Genomic DNA, 21199 nt, shown 5'->3' with positions numbered 1-21199 from the left:
TTTTGCCTATTTTAATTAGAATTTTACCCAGTATTTAAATATTTAATTTCAGAGGCCCACTGCCAAGGAACTTCTAAAGTTTCCTTTTATAAGGAAAGCCAAGAAGAATTCTTATTTAATAGATTTAATTGAGAAATACAAGCGATGGAAAGCGGCGGGTGGAGGACAGAGTGATAGTGATTCCGAAGCTTCAGATTCGTAAGGATTTATTTTATTGTATACGGTTTAAGGTCATTGTATTCTAAGAAAAGAGCAACTGAGTTGCTCTCTCTCGCTAAGAGTAGTATCAGGGTGGTTACGGACCTACTTTTAGGTCACTGCCAGCTTAATAGACATCTGCATCTGATTGGTATCAGTGAGAGTCCTATGTGCAGGGCATGCCTTGCAGAGGAGGAAATTTCCTCTCATGTCCTTTGTGTCTGTGATTCTTATGCGGCTCAAAGGTTTGAGCATCTTGGTATACATAGGCTGGAAACGAGCGATCTTTCCAACATCTCGGCAAAGCAAATCTTGCTCTTCGTTTCAGAGACTTGTCTTTTCCATGTTTAAAAGGCTGGAGCTGCACAATGGACCTCTGGTCGAAGTGCTAGGTTGGGTCTAACCCAACCACCCAACTCTTACTAATAATAATAATAATAATAATAATAATAATAAGGTCATTGCCTTAGATCCCTTTTTTGGGCACTCTTACAGCTTGTTTATTATAATTATATCTTTTTTAGTGACGAGTCTAAAATGAATGATACGTGGAAGAGTTGGCGTTGGGATCTGGGTACGGTGAAAGTTCAAACAGCCTTGGACCATTCGTACACAACGGGAAATCATACGTTGCCTGAAAACGAGAACTCCATCACTGTCAATACCAAATCTATCAAGTCATTGACTTTGCTGGAGACAAGCCAACCACCGCCTCAGAATGGAGAATCCATAACTCCCAATCCTTCCTTGTCTCCGACTTACAAAGATAACATGTACTACAGGCCCCAAGACAGTAGACAAACCCCTGTAAGTCAGGCATGTACATTACTATCTTCTTACTGGAAGCTAGGAGCAAAAAACACAAAAATAATAATAATAATAATAATAATAATAATAATAATCAAGGAGAACGCAGCTAGCCTTTAAACACTCTAACGCAGTGTTGTGTACAAATTTCATTGGACGAGCCTTTTCGCTGAACGTTTTACGGAAAGGGGGAAGACAATTTCCGAATTTTCCCCTTCCGACAGCAGCAGGCGGTAAAGCATCTAACTAATGAAACTGTACACAAGAAAATGCACGACTTTTGACGGGGTGCGTTCTCTTTGCGTGTGGGGTGCTATGTTTGTTGCTCCTAGCTGGAAGCTTCTAGTAATTAAAACACCTAGATACATTTTCAGATCAGTTTTTGTTTAATGCGTTCATTGAACTCTTCTATAATTCCAATTATTATTTGATAGGTTCGCCCCAGCAGTATTGCCCCGCCACCTCCTCCTCAACATAAGTCAAAAGGTGTTAGAGACAGGGAGAATAACAGCGGGGGCAGTGAAGTGCCAACCAAAGATGATCTTGACTTGACTGAGAATGAGAACATTGCGGTGGAACATCGCCATCCTGAAAAAGATTCTTCACTCTCAAGGTACTTTTAAATACAGATATCAAATATAAAACTCTTATTTAACCAATAAATTTTCATTCTAGTAGCAGGAGTGACCAGTCTAATTCAAGGGAATCGAGCTCAGCCAGACGAGAAAGCCGAACGAGCAGCAACATGAGAGATGGGAGAGACAACCGAGAGCGGGAATCAGCCATTCCTAAATCTCCCACTTCCCCCAAAGCCCCTTCCAGCAAATCTAAAGGATCCATTTGTCTTTCGACTGTGGTCTATCCACTAGTGTCAGAGGTAAAATTTTGTCATTGTAGAGACTCGCCAGTAAGTTCTTCCAAAGTTTAGTAATGCACCATGTTGTGTAATTTTTTGGCATTCATTTTGTGGAGCTTAGGAATTCATACAACAAGGGCCTAAAAAGTCAGGGAAAATCAGGGAATTTGAAGAATATTTTAAAAAGTCAGGGAATTAAGTTTTATCTTAACTTTTTTAAGGTAATTTTATTCTGCAGGGTTGCCATGATACCTGGAATTCTTTGAAATATCAGGGAATTTTAAAAATTACTCTAAAAATCAGGGTTATTTCATTTCGGTTGGCAATAGGAAACCTTTACTATGGGGGCACAAAATTAGTCAGGGAAAACCTGGGAGTTTGAATAATAAAAAAGTGTGGCCACCCTGTTCTGGATCTATGATTATCATTTATTTCCTTGAAAGTTTGGCTAATGTTTTCAACCTTGCAGCAACCTTTTTACTGAAATATAAGTCCATTTAAATTTGTTAACTTCGAATAAATGTAAAATATAAAATACAATTTGTGGCAACCCTGATCTGCGTACGTTATAAATATGTTCCTATAGTATAAGCTTGATTTTAAGTTGTCAAGAACTTTGGTGGAGAGTCTCTATTTTATCCCAAAGTATTAGGAATTATAATTAGTCTTATATTACTTTCAGCTTCAAAGGAAACACCGCCGAAAGAGTGCCGATGTCATGACAAACCGTAACAATGATGTGTTGGATGAACTTCGCGGTGCTTTTGAGCAAGCTGAACAGTCATGTCCGGGAGTTAGCGACATCTTTGTTAAAGAGATTCTTCATCGTCTGATGCCAAATTTAAGTTCCCACAGGCTGCAAGATGCCATGGATAGGATGGGGAGGTAAATTATTCAATTTTGTTACATCCTCCTCCGATCCATTGAAGAACATTTTTATATAGTGAGTTTTGTTTTTGTACTTCGTAAGATCGCCTTATTCTATTATATCAGAAGATTTTAATTTAAACCTGAGAAAAAATTTTATTTCATTTTAAAATTTGCATCTTTTTATTTGGGCTTTTTAACATTAATAAACTTTTATAATTTCATTCTCATTGTATTTAATTTTATTATCTTTTAGGAAAGGACCTTAAGTTATGGTAATCTTATGGCATCTTTTACGATACAAATACTTCCCGTCACCATACTTTTCATTGTTGATAAAATACAAAACAAAATATCCTCAATAAAAACTGAAAAATCTCCTCCCCTTCCCCCTTTTACGAGAATATCTACGTAACATTCCTCTCAATTTCAATTATAAATCCCTTTGACAAGATGCTTGCGAATGTCTCGAATGTTACGATTGTGAGTGAAGAGAACCATCGTGATGTATAAGTGATGGGGGTACAGGGTAGAGAATTTTATAGAAAGTGTACAGCTGATGAACTGGGATATGTATAAAGAAAAGAATTGTGCCTGTGTTAAGCTAGGTGCTCTCCGCTATTCTTATCAGAGGGCAACCAACTTTAGTCAAAGGGATCTAGCTAGAAATTTTTGGGCACTTGATACAAAAGAATAAATAATCTATCGTTGGAAAAATATAAGATATAAAAGAATTATTTTTAGTCTGTGCCTATGTACAAAGTTTGTGCGTGAATAAATACGTGAAAGACTTGGGAGGCTCTAAGAATACTGCAGTTTTAAATAAAAATCTTCGTAGCGTATTGCAAATGGTGCAATTTCTTCATTTTGTCCACATTTTGGATATCAATTCACATATCTGCGGACGTATTTCTGGTGTGTACTGTTGTTTTTCTCGTGCGTGGTATCTCCGATGTAATTTTTATTGAAAACTACAGTACTGGTATAGCCTCGAGTTTATTTTTGAGTAATACTTGGGTAAAAACTCTAATAAAGGGGAGTATCTGTTAATGATTTTAAGGGTGTTTCGTTAAAATATTTTACGCAGTTGAAGCAAGTACTTCCGGTGTTCGTTTGTTCCTTTTTAAATATTTTACAATGTGTGTATATGAGGGAAAAATGAACTGCAGGTGTTTTTTCAGTGAAAAGTTTACATACTGTTCAAATATTGCCTACCCATTTTGTTAATCCTTCTGTTGCAAGGATTACTTAATAGTCTAATGCCAAATTTGCGTTGATTTAAACTTTATTTTTCATTAAAATCTGAATGAAAAAAATGTCATTGAAACGCGAGGACCTGCAAGATGACTGTGCAGTAATTAATTTTAACATTTTTGTTATGCCCAGCTCACTATTTAAAAAACAAGATAAAAGAGCCATAATTTATGTTGATTATAATTTTAGCTTGTTTTCCCCTCTTTGCAGCAGAAGTGGGGATATGTGGCTAAGACCAAGTTAAAATAATTTTGAAGCTAAGAAAATTTTATCCGGATTTATTTAATTAATCTATTAGCAGTTAGATTTTAATTGTGGGTTAATTTTTGTCAATTGCGAGGCTTTTGTTTGTTATACCAATATTTAACTTTTCAACCTTGGTTTTTTTAGACCAAGTTGAATATTTTTGCCTTATCAAAGTGAATAGGGTACAAAAGAATGTTAACTGGTATTAAAGATAAAAATGCCCAAGAAGATATTAAAAAAATTGTCAAGTTAGAATTAGTTATTGTTGATATTTAATTATATTTTTTAGAACATCTAAAAAAGGATTTCTGCGATTTGAACACAGTAAAAATAATTTGGTTTCTGTTTTGTGAAAAATTTCCTATTTACTTGAAAAAGTAATCGTGTAAATTGAAACATATATTTTTGTTCTAGTGGCGTACTTAATAAAAAAAATATAAAGACCAATAAATAAAAATCGAGGTTGTGTTCAAAATATCGCTCAAAATGATGAAAAAAAGCGTTGAATTTAAAATTAGCTATGACAGTCCTGGTCTAATCTACAGGAAATCTCTGTAAATATTGAAAGGATTTGACCAATAAAAGAAATCTTATTTGAGATTGATAACCTTTTTATTGACGTTTAAGCTTTGCATGTGACTTGATGATTTGTTATTACACCCATAGCTCAAGATGTCTTAGCGCCCCCCCCCCCCCCTTAGTTTTTTCTGTACGCGAAAAGCTTGTTAATTAATCCATGCGAAATGTAACTGACCCCGACGCCGTCGATGAAGGCCCGCCGACGATTATAATATTTTTTAACAGGGCTATCAGATTTTCCGTTGATATCAGTCTCTTTGCAGGCTGCAGCTTTAACAAAAATATAGTTCTTTCTTTATCGCAATTCAATAATTACATCGGTAGTGCAAATAAAAGACAGTTTATTTTCTACGAAATTTCATACACGCCGACGCCGCCGATAAATTTTGGTTCTACGCCTCCTCCGACAAAAGGGTTGGCCCGTCAAAATTTCGTGGCGTCAGGGTCTAAATATAACCCATTAGGCCTTTGGCTGTCAAAATTTAAGCACGTGTTTTCCAGATGGTATGAGGAAAACATACATAGCAGACGTCTTTCACGTGAAGACATCTTTTTGTGGTGACGTGTTTTTACTTTTTGCTCGAGTGCTCCATTGGCTTTCAAAACATTTTCCATCAAAGAAAAGTAATTATTGTATGTAAATTTATAGTTTTCTATTGTATATCAAGTATATATTACAGTCCATATGGTTATTTTTGATCGAAGTTATCGAAAAACCAGACTTTCTCTTAAGCCTTGGTCCATAATTTTTTATCTAGTTTAACTTCAAAACTACATTTACATCTACCCCACTAAATAATTAACCTATATAGAAAGGTGTCAAATATGGATGAAGTAGTGAAAGCAAGCTCAGGAACACCAGACCCAAAACTCAAAATAAAAATTCCTGTATGATATATTATCTGTGTTACTTAATTTGTTAATATTTTTAAGTACCATAAATTTTCCTGTAGATTGAGGAAATGAAACATGAGGATTTGGTAGCTCAAGTTAGGCGGCAGATGGTGTTTTTGCAAAAAGCCAAAGCCAAGTGTGATGGTACTTGTTCATATAATTTATATGTTTTTAATTATATAAACCTTGTGATTCACAATAGGACAATCTAAACTATTATTTTTAGATTTAAATAATCAAATTTCCACCCTGCAAGTCTGTAAAGAGGAAAATTCCTCTTTAAGAAGTCAGTGTAGTGAATTGGAAGATAAGCTTGAACTAAATGAGAAAGAATTTGAAGAAGAGATGCGGGTACTAAATGTTCTTTGTTTTCTGAATGTTGAAGCCTGAGCTAATTATTAAATTTACAGAAACAGAAAGAAATATTATCAGTTAAAGACAGTGACCTAAGCAGGTTAAAAGATGAACTTTTCAAAGTCAGTAAAGATAAATTTGAATATGACGAACAGTTGCAATGTTTGAAAATGAAAAATTCTACCATGGGAGAAATGTGCCAGTGCTTACAGCAAGAATTGGCAGATTTAACCAAAAATAAAGAAGTAGGTTTAAATTTGTATTACATAATAAGCCACATTTGAAACATTCCATTATTAATTTTTAGGAAGAGCATAAACAACTTCTTTTGGTTACGGAAGCCCGCAATTCTGCACTGATCTCATTGAAACAATTGAAAAGCTTTTTGAAAGAGAAAGATGACCATATACAGCAATTGAAAACTGAAATAGAAAGTATCAAGAATCAAAATTCCAACCTATTAAACAAATTCGATCCTTTAATTAAGGAAATTGAAACGTTGACCAATCAGAATAGTGCCCTGGAAGTTGATTACAATCATGTTAAAAGACGGTTGAAAACAGCTTTAGATGATTGTGAAAATTGGAAAGCAAAAGTGGAAGAGCTGGAAAATGAAAAGGACGATTATGTAGGCCCTCCAGTTGATGTATCAGAATTACAATACAAACTTGAAGAACTCGAGCAAGAATTAGATACAATTTCTCAAGAAAAAGCACACCTTAGCGAAGCAAATAAAAATTTATCCACGCGCATTGAAGAACTGGAGCTAAGTTCCACTGGTGAAAAGAATTCCAGCAGTGAAACTTATGTTTTGAGACAAATATCAAATTACTTGGAACAGATTCAGAGCTTGGAAGAGGATTTATTGAAAGCAACTAATCAGAAAGATGATTCCATGGAAGAATTAGAACAAGTTCGGGACTTGCAACGGTTCCTAGAACTGGAAACGAAAGAACTCCGCGAAGAATGCCACTTTTTGAAAGATCAAGTAGAAATACTGGAGACGAGGTCAAGAGAAGATTCAGAAAGAATGAACGGTCTTGTTACGGAACAAAGCGAGGCTGAAGAAACTACTAAGGAAGTTAAACGTGATATGGGCTTGTTGGAGATGCAGCTTGAAGAAAGCAATGAACTGGTTCGTAAGCTCAAAGAAAATAGTGATACGAAACAAAACGAACTTCAAGAAGAGTTAAAATTAAAGGATAATAAGTGTCAGGAGCTTGAAATGGAAATTACTACTTTAACAGAGTCTTTGAATCTAGTCCAAAATGAGTATGCATTGCTGAATGATAATATAACAGTATTGAAAGATCAAATTGAAGCCTTGACTCTATCAAACCAAAACAAAACTGATGAAATGAAGATTGAAGAATATGAAAAAGAAATTTCATCACTTAAAGAGCAACTTGCACATGAAATGGAGAAAAATGGAATTCTATTACAAAAAACTGAGCAAAATGATAATGATACTAGCTCCTCCAATTCTAGTCCAGTTGAGCAATGTGAGAACGAAAATGCCTCCAAACAGTATAAAGAATTTGCCATGGACGAGTTTCAAAGTGAACCAGCTTTGAATGATGTTGAATCTTCGTCATCCTGCGAGGGAAGTTTATTATCAAAGGTCGCAGAATTAACGGGAGCGTTAGATGAAAAAACTAAATTAGTTGAAAGTATTCATCTGCAGATGGATATTTTTCTGAATAAAATTGATGAACTCAGTGGTGTCATTGCTGAAAAAGAAGGAGATATTGAAAGCTTGGTTACCAAACTCCATCAAGCAAAGACTGAACTTGATAACCGGAATGAAAAAATTAAGGAGTTTGAGGAAGAGGTAGACTTTTTAAAAAAAGAAAGTCATAATGTTCAGCAATCTGACTTGGAAACTGTGACAGTTGAGAACATTGAACTTGAGAAACAATTGGAAGAAATTAAAGATGATAGGGAGAATCTTTTCACATTGTACAACAACTTATTGGACCGTTTGAAATTTGCCGAACAAAGTCGCGATCTTTTAACCCAAAAACTTGAACTTGATGAAGCTCTTCGTGAATTTTGTGCTGAATTAGAAGCTCGATTAGGAGAGTCCCTATTAGAGAACACTAAGTTAGAGTTGAAGTTGGAGAATTTGGAAAAGAATAATGCTGCACTTAATACAACTTGTATCGATTGCGATGTCTTGGGTAAAGAATTGGCCACCCTGAGAAGTAATTTTGCGGATAAAACTGAAGATTTAATGAAGTTGGAAAAGGATCTTGAACTGTCCTTGCAGTCTCTAGAAGAAACATCCCAAGAAAAGGATATTATTTTAAAAGAGAAAGCTGAATTTGAGTCGAAGATTACGCAAGTAACTCAAGAATTGGGCAATCTTAAAGTGTTTAATAATCAGCTGGAAACAGATTTAAATACCACAAATGAATCTTTAATTAACAAAGTGACTGTGGTGGAAGAAATTTCATTGGAGATGGAGAAATTGACAGAAACATTTTCCTGTCAGCAAAAGATCTTAGAGGATCTGAGAAAAAATGAGAGTGAGCTTCTAAATAAAATAACTATGCTAGAAAACAACCATGAAGATAACGATAGTATCTGTAAAGAGAAATTTGAAATTCAGTCAAAGTATCATTCGTTAAATGAAGAATATGAAAAACTGTTGGATGAAATGCGGGAGTTAGGTGCTAAAAATAATTACTTAGAGTCCCAAGTAAAAGACTCTCAAGAAAGTATATTTCAGAAGGATAAAATAGGATTTGAAGTTTCTGAAGAAAACCTATTTCTCAAAGAACAAGTTGAGAAAGTAAGTAAAGAAATCAGAGAACACCAAGCGCAAGTTGAAAAACTGAAACCACATTTGGAGAAAAATGAAGCTCTGATGGAAAGAAATATCTGCCTTGAAACGCAGTGTGAAACATTCACTTGTAAAATCAATGAATATGAAGAAGAGCTATCAAGAAAGGATGATTGTAACAATATCCTCAAAGCGGAAATGGATTCACTCAAAAATATTATTTCGGATTTTGAAGTAAAAATTAATCAACTTTCTCAGGAATTAGTTTCAACTCAGTGTGAAAATTCTGAACTTCGAGAGAAAATAAAAGAATTTGAATTGATGAAAAATGATATACAGATGGATCAGCCTGATGTGGTTAAAAAAGAATTGGATGATTCTAAAGATAAAATTGAAAAGCTGAAAAAAGTTGTCTTTAAGTTGAAGAGAGAGTTAGTAGAAGTCAACAAATCTGTAAGGTCTTGTAATTTTTTTGTTTATTATTAGGTTTAATAACTACCTTTTTTTAATGTATTTAGAAAGAAGAATTATCAAATTTATCACGTTGCCAAATTCAAAATTTCCAAGTATGAAAATTTTACGGAGAAATTTAAATTTTATGGTTATTCATATTGATTTGCTGTTTTTTACTTAGAGTTTGCAGTCTGAATATGATAAACTTCAGGATGAAATGGAAGCTTTAAAAGCCAAGTTTAAAAAATCGGAAGAAGATGTCATTTCTAAAGTGAATGAAGTGATATCCCTGAAGGAGCAATTAGAGCATATTCAGTCTGAAAACTCCAAACTGCAAAGTTCTTTAGACATGGAGAAACGGGATAAAATACGTCTCGAACAATTCAAAATGGAACAAGAAAGTAAATTAATAATGCTGAAGAGTGAAAAAGAAAATGAAAAGAAGAAGTACGAAGCAGCGCTTGAACAGGTTAAGAAATTAGAGCACAGCATTACGAGTTTAGAAGTAAAGTTGAAATGTGAGAAAGAGGCACATAATCAAACAATACAAAAATTAGAAGAATCGTTGAAATCGGCAAAACAACACCAACTTCTTAATCTAGAAATTAACGATTATGAAACCACCATTTCAAATATGGAGGAGAAAATTAAAGAAAAAGATAAATCTATATCTGAATTGCAAAAAGAAATAGAACAACACAAAGAAAAGGAACTTTTTCTGAAAGATGAAATTGGTAAGTTGAAAAATTCAATGATATAAATATGCTATATCTCTTATTATGACTATATATTTAATTTCTTTGGATAGAACGCCTAAATTCGCAACGACTGACTGAAGAGTATAGGTTTGAGAATTTAAAAGATACACTGGAAAAAACAAAGCTGGAATTTAGCAAAGCTACTACCAAATTAACCAAAGTCAGTTCTGATCTGGAACAGACTCAAAGTGAATTGGAAAACACTAAAACTAGTCATGAGGATTGGCAGATTCAGTTGTCCGAATCAGCACAGAAGATTGGGTTCCTAGAAAAATCTTTAAAAACCTCCAAAGAAAATTTCAGCAAATCAACGAAAACATTTGAATCGCGTATCACCAGCTTGGAACAAGAATTGATTACATCTAAAAATGAGCTGGAGAATATTTGTAAAGAGTTTGAGAGCTATAAAGTATAAAAATTAAATTTATTTAAAAAAAACACTTATTTGACTAAATATTTGATTGCGATCTATTCAATTGCAGGTTAGAGTCCATAGTGTTTTGAAACAGAAGCAAACTCCCATTTCAACTTTACCGTCAGAGCTTGAAGAGAAGGATAGATTGGAAAAATCATTAGAAGCGCACCGTGATAAATTAGAACTACTGAATGAAGAGTTGAACATCAAGAATATGGAATTGGAGACGTTACAGAAAGAACATGCCCTCCTTATTTCAAAAATTGATAAACTTATGCAAGAAATTAAACATAAGGATGAGTTTTGCTCCCAAAAGTAAAAATTACAAAAAATAAAAATTTCAACTTTCTGTAATGAAATTTTAATTTTTAAGGTACGATCAGCTAACTAAGGATAAGGAATCTAGCCAAGCAATTTGGGAATCAGAGAAAAGCCACATTATTGAGCAAAAGGAATTGTTGAACTCCAGTTTTAAGGTTTTTAATACTTTTTACAATATTTTTAATATTATTCAATAATCAAAATTTAATTTTCAATAACCAGATTCAAATTGAAACCTTGAAAAATGATCACCAAATGCAACTAGACGCACTACAACGTCAGTTAGATACTACTGAACGAGAGTTGTTTATATTTAAACAGAAGGAAATTCAACAACAAACTCAAAAAACAATGCAGTCTTCATTTCACGATGATTCAAACGCCTTTGATATTTCTAATTTGGAACGTCAGGAAGGAGAAGTATTTTAATTTTCTCAAATTTATCATTTATATTGCTGAAAAATTAACAAGTAACATATTTCTAAGGGTTCTGAATGCAATGAAGCCTTAGATTTAAATTCATCAACATATAAGGTATTCTGCAATATAATGGACTCATTATATTCCATACTTTTAATTTCTGTTTATTTTTGTAGCCAATGTCATTATTAACTATTCCGTCAAGTGGTTTTACACCATTAGAGCAATTACTTCAACCCACTTCTGAACCAAACTGTAAGAGCTCACAAATTTCTGAAGAGTTACAGAAATGACAGTGGTTTTTATTCAGTTGAATTCACCTTTTCTTAGCTCCAACCACACCCTTAGATACAGCTACTCTGTCAAGCAATTTAGCAGTCTCCCAAAGAAAGATCGATCACCTTGCTGAGGTAGGTTTTCATTGGAAGGAAATTTTGTTGAAATAAAGAAATAACTATGAACTTCCTTTTTCAAAAATCAAATTAGCTGTTAAACGAAAGTGAGGCCAGTAATGAACGCATGTCCGAACAAGTGCGATTGCTAAAGGATGAAATTAGAAGGCTAGAAAGAAATAAGGAACGTGAAGAAATAGTTTCAAACTTAGAGTATCTGAAGAATGTTATGATTAAGGTAAATATTAATAAAAGTTAAGTAACACTCTTAATTCATCTTTTATTAAACGATCTTTTACGACGACATAGTTTATAACATTGCAAGAAGGTAGTGAAAGAGAGAGGCTAGTTCCAGTACTAACAACAATGCTAAAACTTAGTTCTGAAGAACAACAACATATTCAGCAAGTTGCTTCTGGTCAGTTATTATTTATAAGAGAAGTAATATATCTGTAAAAAGATATTTATTACTTCTGGTCAGTTATTATTTATAAGAGAAGTAATATATCTGTAAAAAGATATTTATTACTTCTGGTCAGTTATTATTTATACCAGAAGTAATAAATCTGTAAAAAGAGATATATCCATCTAGGCCAACTGTAAAACTCGCTGAATAGTTTTTCCCGCCGACAATATTCGGGTAATTGACCACTCCTTGGGTACTCGACAATAATCTCTTTGTCATAGCCAGTAGAAAAACGGGGGAAATAAATCCAAACGAACATCCCTTTCAATGACCTTGAGTGATTGGCTGACTGTATTAGTTTATTTTGGTTTTGGTTTTGAGAGCTCTCTCTGCCATGAGTATCTGAGTAATGTTCTTTAGTTTAGCGTTTTGTTAATTATTTTTATCTTTTATTAATCTAACATCTATTTAAGTAGTAACTAGTTGTCTATTTTAATTTTTTCTTAATTACTTGACTACCCGGATAGAACTCGTCGATTAATCAAGTACCCGAATGATTTTTCTAACTACTCGAGCACCCAATTGGGTTTAACTGACTAATTGAAGAAAAATTTTAAATAATCAAATAATCGACATCCCGACTCGACTACCTGATGAAAATTTATTAATACTCGAAACCCGACTGGATTGCATAAAACCACTACTCGCACTGCCCTAGTGGAAAACCACCACTCGGTGACAGTGGAATAGACAAGGGGAGGGTTTCCACGTTAAACCCCCTTGGGCGTAACTTTGGCTGTACTAAAATTTCAACCCCTTATTGACCCCTCTCAGGTATTTTACATAGTTTGAAGGATTTCTGGCTATACCACTGCTTAGTGATGATGCTATTTCCTTTAAAAATACATACAAATTTTGAGCACCAGCTGAGACCAAAAATATTTGGCCTAATATTAGAACTACCATTAGTACCATTTCATATTTGGTTTGCTGAGTTAAGTATCTTGTGGTAATTAATAAAAATCTTTTGGGGGATCAAATCAAATGTAAAATATATTTTCTAGGCACATCAAATACCAAATAGAAAGTCATTATAATGAGGTGTTTATCCCATATTATTTTACTTTAAAATTTGTTTTATGAAAAAAACAGGCACATATTTTAAATTAATTACAATAAGATGGATGGCAACTTCTCTCTTAGATGTTTACTTCTGGTTTTACTCAAGAAGTTCTTGAATTTTAATCTGAGCTTTATTTTCTCCTCATAGGTCAAATTGTTAATGCTGCTAATAATGCTGGATGGGGAAGCTATTTACAGTGGTCAGGATTAATATAATATGGCATAGGCTAACAATTATTGTTTCATTCCATAAAGTTGCAAGGCTTTCATTGGTGCTGAATGAAAAGAGCAGTGACTGAATTTGAAAAAGCTTTATTTCTTTAGTTTTGTATTTAATTTCTTTTATATTGTAAATAGCTTGTTAAATAGTAAAAAAAAATTAAATTTTATATTACAAAACTGTTCAATAAGGAAAAAAAATCGTAAATTATACCGAAATTCTAATAATCTCATAGAAATCTCATAGGTAACTAGAATGCTGCCGCCTACGGCCGAGCTTGACGCCAGTTCGCCTTGAACCTTCAGCCAATGAGAGGCCGTAGAGTGGTTCCGCCAAGGAGGATAATAATCCTCCTTGGATCCGCTACTATAGCGGGAGATAGGTAACGTCATTCTCTCTGGTGACATTAAATTCTTGGCAGAACCACTTTGAGCTCTGATTGGCTGAGATCTGGCTATCGTCTGCCACGGCGTTTGGCCCATTTGCCTATGAGATTTCTATGAATAATCTTTACCAGGCTTGGATGCTAAAATTTTCGCCGTTGCTATTTACCCCCGATTTTCGGTGGCGAATAGCCTGTGCCTATTTACCCCCGATAATCGGGGCTAGGAAAATTCCGTGGTAATTAGCATCCGCCGCGCGGTTCAGACTATTTACCCCCGATTTTCGGGGTTACCTCGTTTTCGGTGGTAAATAGACTTGCTAGCGCGGTCAGTGCTATTTACCACCGAAAAAAATGATGCCCCAATTTTCGGTGGTAAATAGGCTGCTTCTTAATCAATGTTATCATCTTTCACTTCGGGGGACCTAACAACACGGTATCAAAGATACTTGTTATTTCGAGAACCCACAATTTCCGTTATTTGTTTTTCCGATTTCGCAATATTCTGGTTTGCAGCTTATTTGGAATGAACGATTTAACGCGTTATTCCTATAACCGACTTCAGCTATTACCATAAGTGGATCATTATCTCTAAATAGACAAAATTCTATGCTACCTATGACTAAAGTCTTTGTCGGGATCGGTCTGGCAGCCCTTTACAACCGCCCTATAATGTGTATAACCTCAACTTCACTCAGAATTTATTTGTCGAACCTAACGTTTCTTACATCTCTAATGGTACGTTTCACGGCTGAAACGTGTCTCGAGGGCCCGAGAGAGATAATTTTTGGTGGATGCCTTCTCGGATTTTTCCCCTTAAAAACCTCTGCCATATTAGTTCAAGGTCAGTTTCACATCTAAGGGTAGAGTTTTGTTCAATAAACCCCACTGTTAGTGGTCGTCTTGACCACTCAGTGGTACCTCCGCCGAAATATTTAAAAACAATTCTCTCTGGAGTTTGCTCTCTTTACAATACCCGACCGAGACCCGGAATTTGTCTACCTTATTTATTTATTTATTATGAATAACAACTGCAAAGCCAAAGGCTGGCTTATATGCAGAAAAACCGAATAAACCAGATATAAGAATACATAAATAACGTTATTTAAAAATCTACATTGTTAAAGAGGGACAATTTTGAGCGGAATTTCTGATAATTTTTCTCGGTTACAATATCGTTGGGGAGCGAATTCCAATCATTAATTTCATTGTTTGAAAAGAAATTAAAACGAACGGAAGATTTGGATTTAGGTTTGTAAAGTTTGAGCGAGTGCCCACGCGTTCTTGACTCCCCGCTTAATGAAAACTAATCTGAATAATTAAGTTTTAAATTGTTATTAAATATTTGTGCAGAAGGCTTAAATTATTAATTTTGTATCGAATAGAGATGGAATGTAAACGTAATCGGGAGGGGGCATGGAGCCTATCAAATTTGTAATCGAATTTAGTAAATTGATTTTGCGCTTTTTGCAAAGCTGTGAGCACGGTAGATAAACGCGGAGTCCAAACGGGGGAACAATAATCAATAAGCGGGAGAGCGAGCGAATTGTAAAGCTGCTTAATAACTTTAGGGTTCCGAAAATATAAATTACGCCGAATAAGCCCAGCCACCGAACGGACTCGTTTGGTAACTTTATTGGTATGAGCGTAGAATTTAAGGCAAGGGTCAATCAAGACCCCCAGATCACGCACAGAAAGCGTTGAAACAATGGGAGTACCCTTGATATTGTACACAAAATTCACATTCCGGTGGCCCATGCAGATGCTACACGGAGCATTTCGTAATATTGAAGGAAAGACTGCGACCTTCAGCCCAACGAACAACCGCATCTAAGTCGCTTTGCAGCGTGAGAGAGTCAGAACGCGAACGGAAAACTGCTAGAAGTGACCGTGGAAGCAAAGAAATCATTGAGAACCGAAGCAGCCTCAGATAACGTAGCAGTAACAGAACCAATGTGCTTTTTTAGCTAAGAGAGGGGCACCCTAGAAACAGTAAACTGATTGACGTGAGCCCAGAAAGTTTTAGGTTTGTCGCGAATTAGATAAGTTAGGCTAGATTCATATTTTCGACGTAAATTTCTAATATGGGAAGTGAAAGCATTACGAGCAGCTCGGTACTGAGTATGGAGGGTATCCAAAACACGCGGAGAGGCCAAACGTTTCTTAGCCTTGAGAAATCGTTACCAGGCTTCGTTTTTAAACTCTCTGCTACGAGTTGTTCGAAAGTTAGGCTTGGGCTTTGAGGGAGTCCTACGTAACGGAACAAAACTGGTAATACCAATTTTGAGAACATCAAGAAAGGCTGACCAGGATTTGAACAAGTTAAAAGAACCCAAAACAAGTGACCATTCAACGGGGGCAAGGAAGGCGCCAAACGATCGTAATCTCCTTTAAAGAAATTAGACCGAGGGACAAAAATAGAATGGGACCCACGTAACTGAACTTGAAAAAGAACAACACAATGGTCACTTTTTCCCAGGACTACGGATAGCTCAACCAAAGGGTTGAAGGCTAGGGACAGAAAGGAGGTTAAAACTATATCTAGAATATTGTCCTTTCAGAAGAGACCTCCGTACCTAGTAGGAGAGTCAAAAATTTTAGGAAGATAATTTTCGATTACAAAAACTTTCTTAAGACCTCTTAAGAAAAATTGTAAATAAAATTAAAAGGAATTTCTTAAGGGCAGTCTTTGAACCTTCTTAAGAAATTTGGCACTTTTTCATGAAGAATTTCCAAATAATTTACTTAAGATAGTATTGTAATCTTCCCTAAAATTTTCTTAAATGATTCTCAAGATTTTCCTTAAAAATCTCTACAAATAGTTCTTACGTTTTTCGTTAGAAAGATTTGAGAAATTCCTTAAATTATCGTTATCAAGTTATATATCTTTTCTAAATATCCTCTTTCAGGGTTAGTACACGACCTGGAATACCTGGAAAACCTGGAAAAGTCAGGGAATTTGAAAATGTTTCCAAAAGGTCAGGGAAAAGTCAGGGAATTTGAAAATGATTCCCAATGGTCAGGGAATAGTCAGGGAAATTTAAAATGGTCCGAAATAGTAAGGGAATTTTAAAATTACCCCAAAAATAAATCCTGAAAATAAATTTTTGAAAAATGTCTTAAAAATACATAATTAACATTTTTAAAGATTTTACCTCAAAACATAAATTTATTCTACAAAAATGGTCAGGGAAATTTGTCAATTTAGTCAGGGAAAACCTGGAAATGTCAGGGAATTTTATTCCGGAACTTTTGTACGAACCCTGTCTTTAGACATCCCAAAGAAAAACCATACCAATTCCATACACTTTCCTTTAAAATTATTTAACCTTTTCATAGGATATTCCTAAAAATTACTAAAGCCACCCTAAAAATATTTTAAGGTTTCCATACGTTATATATTATTTTTCCATTCAATTTCTTTTTATAATCCTTTACGTTTCAGCATCCACCGGGAATCGAACCCGGCGTTAAACCCCAACGCCTATAACCACTCGTATCGAAACGAGCTGAAACATCTTCAATTTATAGATCATTCAAGAGCATTTTTCAAGTGTATTCTATTATTTTTATATTTATATATATATATATATCGTCCCCTCCCTTAACCCTTACAAAAACCTTCTCACGAATTCTTAAGAAAAACCTAACGAGCTTGAAGTAGTTTCTGAGAAAAAATTTTCTCAAGAACTCTTTGGGGAGAGATAATCGTATAAGGACATTGTTTGACAATATAACTTTTTTAGAAACTTTAAATAAATTTATGTTGTATCACGAAACCTTAATTTCCATCCAAAACCACATTTAATTTAATTAGAAATTGTGTATTACCTTTCAATAAAAAGATTCACCATTCGCCAAAGCTACGGTTCTAAACGGCGGGCATTCCGCCATAAGAAAAATCGTTCTAGTTGTGAAGCACCTAAACATGTCTGGTAGCCCTGTTATATTATCGTCTGCGTCTTCCAAACCGCCGCTTAGAAGAAATATGAAAAACGCGCGTTGTTGGTTCGCATTTACTTATACTTTTAGAACGTTCACAATTAACCTTTTACAGTGGCTAAACCCAAACTAACGGACAAAACGATAAAAGAAAACCTGAAGTCGAAGCAGTCGTTGCTAGTTAGAACGAGTTGAGCGCGTTGAGACTTATTGTTATACAGTGATGTAATACTGCTTTCGGTACCTAAAACGTTAGTTAGAAATTATTAAAATTAATTTGCGGAAGCTATGTCTACAAAAGATACGGAATTAGGGCAATTTGAAGAATAGGTCCCTCTACTATATATTTGTTTTGATTGTGCAAGGAATCTATTGCCATTAAAATTAATTGTCGGAAATGAATAGTTAAGGAAATATAAATAATTTAAAATTATATATAATTGGTCACGTGCGCATGCGCCGAACGTTGTGGAATCTAATTTGAAAAAATTTTGGAAATCCTTTGGCATTTAAAGACATCCTTGGGAAAACGTGGGAATATTTGGAAAGTTATTTGGGAAATGTCTTGGTAATCTTTGGGAATTTTCTTGGGAATACTTTGGGAAAATGTGGATATGTCTTAGGTATTTCTTTGGGATAACGTGTAAATGTCTTGGGAATTTCATGGGAATGACTTGGTTATAGTTTGGGACTTTTCTTTGGAAAAACTTGGGAATTTCTTTGGAATACCGTAGGATTGTATTTGGAAAACCTTGGGGATTTCTTGGGAATATTTTGGGAATTTCTTGGGAAAAACGTATGATTTTATTTGGAAAACCATGGGAACACCTAGGGGATTTCTTGGGAATACTCTGGGAATTTCTTGGAAAAACCATGGGAACACCTAGGGCATTTCTTGAGAGTAATTTGTGAATGTCTTTGCGAAACCCTGCAAATACCTTTGGAAAACCTTGGTAATTTCTTGAGAATTTCTGTGCGAAACCGTGGGAATATCTTTGGAAAACCTTGGGAATATCTTTGGGATTTTCTTGGGTATTTGTCTTAAGAATATCTTAAGAAGTGCTTGGGAAAAAAGTGCGAAACTTCCCAATATTTCCCCCAAAAAAAACTCTTACGAAATTCCATAGAATTTCCCTTTACAAATTATTAAGAATTCTTAAGAAAGTTTTTGTTAGGGCTATTGAGAGAGGGCTACTTTCAAACACCCTAGTTAAAAGTTGGTTCCCAATTAACTGTTTTTCGATGCGACCTCGGCTTTTAAAGTCACTGAAACGATAGGAACGCCACTTTTAATTGATATAATAAAAAGTCACCTACCAGTATTTGTTTACAATAAACTTGTTTGTTATTTTAGAATAATTTTTAAAAATAAAAGTAAAATTCATAAATATTCTCTTTATGCCGTATATTAATTGTTATTAACTTTCGCATAAAGTAATTTTTTAGGAAATACTAACAATCACCAAAGAAAGTATTTCACACATTTATCTGAAAATCTCAAAGAATGTCTCCCAAGTCATTCTGTAAACGTTCTGTAGTATCCTGAACGAAAACTGTAACCATATTCCTTAGAAAACCTTAAGGTATGCCTCCAAGCCAATTCTTAAGACACTCTTAATAAAATTGTTGGTTCATTTTTACCTTAAAAACGTTAAAGAATTGCTGTTTAAGGAAGCTGAAGAATTGCTTAAGAAACTCTAACGAGCATATTCCCTTCAAAAACTTAGGAGATGCGTCTTACAAATATCTTAAGATTATCTTAGGAAACCATACTGGGAATTTTTCCTTAAATATTTTAGAGGATTTATCTGTATAGTTTCTCAAGGATTCTTTCAGAAAATGTATGTGAATATTCTCTTTAAAAATTAAAATAATTGAATTTATTATTATTTAAACTTTCTTAAGAATATTTTAAAGATTTCTTTAGAATATTTCCTTTGATTAAGGTTCCTTAGACCCTCCTAAATCTCCATACGGTTTTCTTAAGAGGTCTTAAGAAAGTTTTTGTAAGGGTAGACAGTTAAAGTTGGCTGAAAGTGTCGTATTGGAGTTAATTTATTGAGTAACACGGTTTTTTAATGTCAGAGTAGAGAGATTGGTAGTGCAGCAAGGTAGTAAATGCGTGATAAGTAAAGTACTGAGAGGCAGAGATGGATAAGCCCGTTTAAATCGTTTTTTGGAGTGGTAGAGTCGGTTATAACAGAACTTTGAGGAGCGGTTCCGGGACAGTCCTGATCGAGGATACACGGCGCCATCACGAATAATCAAATTTGACTCGCCAGCGGCTAAACGTCTACGGAGTTCTTCAACCGCTTTGAGATGCTTAGATTGTTGATGTCTTCATTGAGCAAGATAGCGACGACTGTGGATCAGACGCGCGAAACGATTTCATTCCCGAAAGGAAATTGTACTTAAGTTTCAGAGTAGGAAAAACCAGCTTGACGAGACGTGGAGCCGAAATGTTTCTACCCAGTCGCTCGACAAGAACATTAGAAAGTTCAGAGTCTAGAAATCCAAAATCCGATATTAGACCGCGAACATTAGAAATATTGGTTTCCGGTGTGGCCTCCGGAAGGTTGCGTTGAATTGGCGGCGATTAATTTCCTCCCGTTCTTTAACAGATTCTTCTATTCGAACGTCCAAATCAACGTGACCCAGGGAGGAAGCCGAATAACGGTCCTCGAGTCTCCGAAGTTAACGAAGCGATAGTTTCATCCTCTTGTTTTATGTCCGACTGAATAACTGAACAGTCTGTGTAGAAAATATAAATTAAGTGTAGAATTTAAGTTAAATAAAAATAGAATTTAAGTGTATTAATAAAATTTAATGTAACCAAAAATGTCAATCAATTTGTAACGGAATTTTCCGCGAAATATTTGTATTGTATATTTTATTTTTCGTCAAGAATGTATTTCAACAGTGGGAAAAACCACTCCTAAGTAATATAAGCCAGCGGATATTGGCTGTTTTGTAAAGCGAAGAAGCGTCGAGAAGCGTAGCGGGAGACTCCACTGCTTTTCTGGACGTTTCGAAGCGTCGGTTGGGATTAGGAAATCCTAAATCCCTCCCGTGGAAAATTTTGTATAGAAGCTGGGTAAACCAGCGAAATAGATCAGATCGTTTTAAAACCTTGTAGGGGACACTTGGAACGTCCCAACCCAAATCATAGGGCTAAAATTAGTTAGCCAACTGTTAATAATAAAATTGCCATTTTTTATAGTAAAAACTTTTGTAATCATTTATAGTACGAAAGAATAGTTATAGTACGGTGCGCGAATAAAGGTTTAGAGTTCCCAATAAAACTTTAAACTTATAAAACTATAGTCAGTTTAATCGATATTGGTAGCTAGCTAGAAAATAAAAAATGCTCTCCGCGGTCTGGTTGGATCCCGCTAAGTTAAATTCAACAGTCTGAATGAATAGACGAATTTTTTTTTACGTAGATCAAACTTCATAGTATTAATATCCTCCTGGATCTACAAAATTTCTACTTAGTCCCTGCTGCTATGTCTTTCGAAGTACATTAAA

The 21199-nt window shown here is 34.7% G+C and overlaps 2 protein-coding genes across 8 annotated transcripts in view; both read left to right on the top strand.

The window, feature by feature from the left end:
* GckIII (Germinal centre kinase III) overlaps positions 1–4777 on the top strand; it is a 37469-nt gene extending 32692 nt beyond the window's left edge. For 2 of the 5 annotated variants that reach the window (XM_090168412.1, XM_090168409.1), the window contains 6 exons: positions 53–198; positions 723–1014; positions 1440–1618; positions 1681–1882; positions 2544–2746; positions 2985–4776. In XM_090168412.1, the coding sequence (XP_090024538.1) occupies positions 53–198; positions 723–1014; positions 1440–1618; positions 1681–1882; positions 2544–2746; positions 2985–2997 (1035 nt within the window). In that variant the 3' untranslated portion in view covers positions 2998–4776. Of the gene's footprint in view, positions 1–52; positions 199–722; positions 1015–1439; positions 1619–1680; positions 1883–2543; positions 2805–2984 lie in introns of all 5 variants that reach the window. The other 3 variants (XR_016479882.1, XM_090168410.1, XM_090168411.1) reach the window with 3 other exon arrangements.
* Positions 4778–5414: 637 nt separating this feature from the next.
* LOC149951955 (uncharacterized) lies at positions 5415–13452 on the top strand. Of its 3 annotated transcripts, XM_090168407.1 has the most exons (18): positions 5415–5440; positions 5620–5695; positions 5761–5845; positions 5928–6052; positions 6112–6300; positions 6363–9293; positions 9359–9406; positions 9475–10027; positions 10102–10460; positions 10534–10781; positions 10840–10942; positions 11010–11207; positions 11274–11321; positions 11384–11462; positions 11538–11617; positions 11694–11837; positions 11909–12017; positions 13276–13452. In XM_090168407.1, exons 2-18 carry the CDS (start codon positions 5633–5635, stop codon positions 13341–13343), a joined length of 5430 nt encoding a protein of 1809 aa, XP_090024533.1. In that variant the 5' UTR covers positions 5415–5440; positions 5620–5632; the 3' UTR covers positions 13344–13452. The 3 variants fall into 3 exon arrangements, with proteins under 3 accessions (XP_090024533.1, XP_090024534.1, XP_090024532.1); XM_090168408.1 differs by lacking the exon at positions 5415–5440 and having other exon boundaries at positions 5546–5695; positions 6118–6300; XM_090168406.1 differs by lacking the exon at positions 5415–5440 and having other exon boundaries at positions 5546–5695.
* Positions 13453–21199: the final 7747 nt, after the last annotated feature.

This window comes from Leiobunum rupestre, chromosome 3 (genome assembly GCF_980474605.1).
Source record: "Leiobunum rupestre chromosome 3, qqLeiRupe1.1.hap1, whole genome shotgun sequence".
Lineage (NCBI taxonomy): Eukaryota > Metazoa > Arthropoda > Arachnida > Opiliones > Sclerosomatidae > Leiobunum > Leiobunum rupestre.
This window is presented reverse-complemented; position numbering and strand designations above follow the sequence as displayed.